This window comes from Phascolarctos cinereus, unplaced genomic scaffold (genome assembly GCF_003287225.1).
Source record: "Phascolarctos cinereus isolate Bilbo 61053 unplaced genomic scaffold, phaCin_HiC Scaffold_9;HRSCAF=440, whole genome shotgun sequence".
In the NCBI taxonomy this organism is placed as follows: domain Eukaryota; kingdom Metazoa; phylum Chordata; class Mammalia; order Diprotodontia; family Phascolarctidae; genus Phascolarctos; species Phascolarctos cinereus.
The window spans coordinates 258895742-258902491 of record NW_027556402.1 but is presented as its reverse complement, the minus strand read 5'-3'; the positions used below and the strand labels follow the sequence as shown (position 1 = coordinate 258902491).

Genomic DNA, 6750 nt, shown 5'->3' with positions numbered 1-6750 from the left:
GAAGGCTTCGAGGCCAAGGATTCCCCAGCCCCTGGTGCAGACCGGCTCCAGCCCCTTTTCCAGGTCCTGCTGTTCCACCCGGCTCACCACCACATGAGAGGGGCAAGAAAACTGTACTAGAAACTCTGAATGAGGAGGCTTTATTTTCTTTAATATAAGTGTTTCCTATAACCTCAGTCTCATGATTCGGTATGTTGAAAGCACGTAATACACTGATTTAAAAAGAGAACACACCAAATCAGGGAAGGGGAGCTTGTCCAGCCTCGTACCATTGAGGCACCTTCTGCAGGAGGCTTTTCTCCTTGTCTTCCGCCTGTCCGACTCTCCACTACACAGAAAACCCCCAACCTCTGCCTTGTAGGGTCCCCCAGGGCTGGCCCCCCAGCCACAGGACCCTGGCGGCCCCCCAAGGAAGTCGACAAGCAGCTGCTGGATCCCAGAGCAGGGCTGGGGTGTGTTCGAGCCAGCCAAGGAAGGTACCAACTCCAGTCCCCTCCCCCAGTTACCACAGCCATCTTCCAAAGGCCCAGTTCGCCCCGGGGAAGAGGGAGACCCGCCCACCCCTGCCTCTTGGACTGGGGTCCCACTGTGCCTCTGGAAATCCCACTGGAAGGGCCAGCTAGATGGCGCAGTGGATAGAGCACCGGCCCTGAAGACAGGAGGACCTGAGTTCAAATCCGGCCTCAGACCAAACACTTGACACTTAACTAGCTGTGCGACCCTGAGCAAGTCACTTAACCCCAACTGCCCCCCCTCCAAAAAAAAGAAATCCCACCGGAAAGGGAAAAGGAACAAGCAATAAGCCATCACACGTTTGATTTTTTTTATTTCTGTATGTAATGCAATGTTTAGGCACGCTGCTTGGGAGGCTGTTTCTAAAAAGTCGTTGGCCATCGTTCAAAGAGTCCTTTGGGTTTTAAATACTGGTCAGGAGAAAACGAATGACGTAAAAATAGGTGAAGAACTTTCTGTTACGGAAATGAAAAACTGATCTGCATCTAAAAGGGCTTCAAGAGGTAACCTAGAAGTGACCCCTTCGCCAGACGGACAATGTGGCGACAGGTGGCCCATCACTTGTGCTGCAGGAGAAGGCGGGTGGACTTTATACTGACGTAGAAAATTATAAATTACAATGAATCAGTATCCATAATCACTATATATACACAAACCAGGTCTAGAAAAATACACTGGCTTAGAATTTACGAGGGAAAACTTCACAAGGTACAGGAAAACAATGAACATGCTCAGGTGCCCAATTCTGATTTGTACTTTTAAAACGCTATGCCCAAAAAAACGAACGCATGCTATTCTATTAGCAGTGCGTGCACTGACTCCGGTGGCTGGCCTAATACGAGTAGAGTATCATAAAGACGCAGATTGTTCTGAAATGTTCATTTGTAATGCTTGGTTAACAAGGTACAATTTGGTGAATGAATGGGTTAAGAGGCAGGTGAACTACCACAAACCGAAAGAACAAAGCCCAAAGCCCAAACCACCGGCCATTTCCACTTCAAATAACCTAGTGTTTCATTGGCATGAGGAATCATTTCAAGCAAACAAGACTGAACAGAACATATGGCTTTACAGTAACATCAATTTGTCAACTAAGTTGTAGCAATAAATACTTAAAATCTCTACCAATAGACTTACATTTTGATCTGTTTTAAACAATACAGAAAACAGTTACCAATTAAAAACTGGTTATAAAAAGAACACCCAAAATTTATTTAAAATCACTTTTGAGAGTCAGAACAACCAAAATAACCCTTAGAGGGCATTGCAATCCTACAACTTCTCGCCAACCTGGAAGAAAAATGAGTTCAGAATTTTGTACAAGGTGAAAAAATGTATGAAAACGGCCTAAAGACTTTGGTCACACTAATTGTCAAATAGTTATGTCTCCAATACAATAGATCTGTGTATTCACTTTTATAAAACTAATCTTACAGCCATTTGAACTCTAGTATCCCTACTATTATTACATGGGGGGCAAGGTCTTCTTCCACAGGCCACCCATTATTCGTAACAATACAATATAAACATAGGCAAAAATGCTTGGTATTTGTCAATGTGCAAGATTTTTACACTTCTGAATTTCTCTGTACAATGTCTTAAAATCTAGAATATCAACGTTGCTGGTCCTGATCCCTTGCAAAGTTAGTGCAGCAGTGACTGGCTTGGACAGGCTCTGGATGAAATCCTCAAGAAACACCGTTTTTTAACCCATGGCTATCAGTCTGTAGTCCTCAGTCAACAGCAGGAGACACCACATATCATACAGGGCCATTCACAGAGGTCTCTCCTAAAAGTGTTGGCTGATCAGTCCTAAAGAACCAAGAGAAAGATATTCAGGGCACTTGAATCAGACCCACTGAGCTGAGCAGAAACATTCACACCGGGTATCATCAACGCATGGGGTCCAGGGTCAGGAAGCTGGGGAAGAAAAAGCTGGTCAGAAAACAAAAACCCCATTTGGGGAGAGCAGGAAGACAGACTGGGGGCCCCCACAAGAGGAATGTCACCCAACTGAGCAACTCCTCACAATGTTACGCAGACAGATGGGGACACACACACACCACACACACACACACACACACACACACACACACACGCAGGCCACTGTGGAAGGGAAATCAAATGCACGAGGGGAAATGAGGTGGAGCCAGGCTCCAAAGCCAGATTGGAGGAGGAGAGGATCCGTATACCTGGGTTAGGACTCCATACTTTTTTCAGTAGGGAGCCACAGAAGGTTTCTGAGAAAGAAAGTGAAGCTCTTAGTCAAGTCCTCACTTGCATGTGTCGGGAGATGACCTGGGCATGTCTGTGCTACTCGCGAGGCCCATGCAAGGTCTCCACTGGGCACAAGCCATCCCAGCGATGGTCAGCTCAGGCCTGATTCTAACTGCCTCTAAATGGAGGGATCACCCAAGTGGAAGCTGCTGGAAGGCCTTACACTTCACAAAGTTGCCAGTGGCACCCAGATGTTTCAGGCACGGGCACGTCAGTCACTGGTGGTGGGGCTGCAAACTCACAGGGCACTGGGAGGGTTCTGACTGCTGGTGAATCATGTTATCCCCAGGCGATCTTGTGTCCGGTACTGACCTTCCATTTAACTGCACAGAGGAGCCACCCAGATGCTTTACATTAACTCAGGTAGGGTTTTCAGTTTGGCTTCTAGAGGCTCCCCCTTAGAGGGGTCAATTCTGGAGAGAGAAGGATGAGGATCCCTGGTGGAGAGCCCAGTAGGGATGGAACTCAGTGCTGCTGGCAGCCAGCAGCCCGCTCTCTGTGATTGGACATCCCAAGGCAGTCTGGATGGACTGGGGGCCTCAGACAGAGGGCTCTGCTCTGGAAAGGCTCGGCAAGAGTGGGCATCTGGAGACATGACCCACCAGCCCTAATTCCCAAGGGATCCTTCTGTTCACAAGGAAAGCAGGGGGCCCTTCCTGCCATGGGGACGGGACAGGTCCTGCTCCAGAACCACTGCTCAGCACTGCAGAGGTGGCTCAGTGGTACCTAGTGCCAAAGGTGCCAGGCTGGAAGACTTGCCTCAATGACACTACCACAACCTGGTAAGGGCATGGGGAAAGGCAGTTCCAAATGTCCCTTGTAGATGTCTTCTGCCACCAACGCTAGCATGAATACGAAATTACATCTTCAGGATGGGTTAAAGAAACCAAATTCCTCTTAATTCTTCCTTCTTCTCAACAACCCTAAGAAAGGAGGGTAACGAAGGTCATCGTTCTACAAGCTGTGGTAACTGACGTTTCTGGCCAGAACCAAGCACACCCCAAAGGACTTGGGGTGGCCAAAGATGTGCCACTGAGCCTTCTTCCACCCAGGGCTCTGCCAGGAAGTGCAGTGGTCTGGATGCCCTTCAGAAGCTTATGGGACTGCGCGCAAAGTACTTCAATGTGTAAAGCAGGGGTGACAAAAGCACCTCCTTCACCTGGTGGTTGGCGACCGAGACAACACATCACAGTGCTTTGTAGACGTGAAAGCTCCATCTACGTGCTGGGCTCCCCAACTGGAGACTTGCTACCACTGCTCTTCCACAGGGGCCGGCCCCGTGCGAACCCCCTGTGAGCTGCCGAGCCCCTTGGTGTTCAGAGAGTCAGCTTCGTGCCTGCACCCTACTCCTCTAGGTGGGCACTGAACAAATGGCCCGGCGTCCAGCCTCACGAGGTCAGTGCAGCTATCAGGCAAGAGGAAGAGGTGCCCAGGGATGAGGAGACGAGCCTTCTGCTAGGCCTGAGAGGGCAGATCAAGGAGGTCCGAGGGCAGGGAAGCCCCCAAAGGAAGGGAGCCGCCTGGGGTGACACAAAATTCCCCTGACCAGAAGGTGTCAATGCTGTCATTTACAAATCACAAATTAAACCAGCCAATTTCACAAATGTCTCCTCCACAGATCCCAGGCTCCACCCCTTCCTTCAGGAAACAGGACAAGGGGCCGGAACCCTGTGCTTGCAGCACCCCCTGGTGTCTGTTCCTGGTCCTGTCCCCTATGGTCACTCAGTAAATAAATAGAACAGACTGTTCAGAGCTCAGGGTCACCTCTACTCAAGTCTGACCAAGAGGGATCCAGACCACGCTGAAACAGGAACTCCTGGGACATGTCGACGACACCAAAACAAAATATGTTAATAAACACCTCTATAGAAACATCAACTGATTCTGTCTGGGGGCGATGACAAGGCAGACCCCAGGTTGGAGCCGAGGCTGCCCCTCCACACTGCTTCACTCAGGATCTCATCCACTCCCATCGACCCAATGACCGCCTCTGTGATGAGGATTCCTGCCCCAGCCTCCCTGCTGACCTCCACTCTCACTTCTCCCAGCTGCCTTTAGACATCTTAAATTCAGCAAGTCCAAAAGGGAACTCATCCTCCTCCCCCACATCACCTCCAGCCTTCCCTGTGACTAGAGAGGGCGTCACCATCCGCCCAGTCTTCCCTGACTCCTCACTTTCTCTCTCAGCCACTATATACAATATGGCACCAAGGCCCTCTGAGGTCACTCTGCACCATCTCTCAAACATGTCCCCACGCTGGTGCAAACCCTCATCACTTCATGCCTGGACTACCACACTGGCTGCTGGGGGTCTGCCTGCCTCAGGCCTCTCCACTCTCCAATAAGGCCTCCATTCGGCCACTAGAGTGACTGTCCAAAAGCCCAGTTCCATCCATGTGGCTGGTGTGAGCACATGTGCGCGCGTGCGCACTCTCTCTCTCTCTCTCTCTCTCTCTCTCTCTCACTCACACTCACTCACTCACCATCAAAGCCTCGCCTAGAGCAACATTCTCCACAATCTAGACCACTGGCTGCCCCCATACCAGGAATGGTCTCCCTCTTTCTCCCTCCCTTCTCCAGGAATCCTTTCCCTGACTCTTTGCTGATTCTCTCCAGGTTAACCCTTCTCTGGCTGGTTGGTGCCCAGGTGTTAACATATTTGCTCCTCCATGAGAGTAGGGGCTGTCGTTTGCTATTCTTTGCATCCTCAGTGATGAGCACACAGTAAGTGTTTAATAAATGTTTACGGACTCCTAGAAAAACCTCTCTCTCTCAGACCAGCCCAGAACAGCATGCGTTCCTGTGAAATGTGTTGTCTGTGACTCTTGCTAAGGCCAAAGGCCAGTGTGCAGGCCCTAGCGTGGCATGGCAAAGTCCCAGAGCTGGGTCTGAGGGCCAAGCAGCTACCGGGAGACCAGGCCCGTGGAAGCCGGACGTCCTGTGGAGCACAGGCAGCTGACCTCTCACTGCCTCTTCCACAAGCTTCTCCTCCACTACCAGTGATGAGACAGCAGGGACGGCCCTTGGGGAGAACGGCTCCTGAAAACCTGAATGGAGCGTTCCGGCCGCATTTCTGCGCTGGTAAGACACTGTCACAAGGGTAACCTGTGTGGGCAGGGCTGCGTGTCTCTTATGAGAGTCCCCTAAAAGGGATTGGGTTTGAGAAAATGAATTCCCTCCAAGGCCGACAAAGTCTGTGACTGCCAAAACACGCGTAAGCAAGAGAAGACAGACGGATGCTCCCCCATGCTCCCTCCCCCGTGAGGCCTGCCCTCTCACCTCTGCTCGGGGCTCAGGCCCACCGGCTGAGAAGCAGCAGGACTGGCGTCAGCACTTTCTGTCCTCTCCTCCACCACATATTTACAAGAAACGTCTTGAGAGGTAGACAATTTTCCTTCTTCACTGCAGGAGAGAAGGTACAGCTGGCATTAGGGCACCACACAGACCTGGGGGAGCGGGGAGCACTGGATGACGTGACATGCAATGGCTTTTGGAGGGTGGCTGCTGTGCCAAGTCCAAGCAGCAAGCTCAGCATGCTCAGGGTGGGACGACAACGGTCACAGACACGGGGAGACAGGAAAATGAGAGCAGCACGCACGCCCAGGAGGACCACAAGGGGGACGATGGGATGCCGCTGGTGCTCGAGGACAAACCCAGGCTACCATGTGAGAGCGTACATACCGATAGGATTTCAACACTCTGAAGCCAAGTGTGCAAAATAGAAAAAGAAATGTATAAACATTTCAAAATACTCTCGGAAATTAGGGATTTGGGCACAACATATCCTCTACTGCGCATGGGCAAAACGTTATCTTTCTAGAAACAGACTGGTGAAGGTGTTAACTGAATCTGTTTGAAGGAACAAATAGTCATGGTTAGAGGCTGCCCCAGCCCGTGCCACAGCTCAGGACAGTCAGGGCAGAACTCCAACCCTGGCCTCCTCTGCCAAGGGGGAGGGGA

General features: G+C 50.8%; 1 protein-coding gene across 11 annotated transcripts in view; it reads right to left on the bottom strand.

Moving 5' to 3' along the window:
* Positions 1-809: 809 nt before the first annotated feature.
* The window catches only part of PPP6R3 (protein phosphatase 6 regulatory subunit 3), a 102208-nt gene continuing 96267 nt past the window's right edge, over positions 810-6750 (bottom strand). For 8 of the 11 annotated variants that reach the window (XM_020967934.2, XM_020967933.2, XM_020967942.2 and 5 more), the window contains 3 exons: positions 6472-6489; positions 6070-6192; positions 810-2325 (listed from right to left, as the gene is read on the bottom strand). In XM_020967934.2, coding sequence (XP_020823593.1) covers positions 2274-2325; positions 6070-6192; positions 6472-6489 — 193 coding nt within the window. In that variant the 3' untranslated portion in view covers positions 810-2273. The other 3 variants (XM_020967936.2, XM_078148282.1, XM_078148281.1) reach the window with 2 other exon arrangements.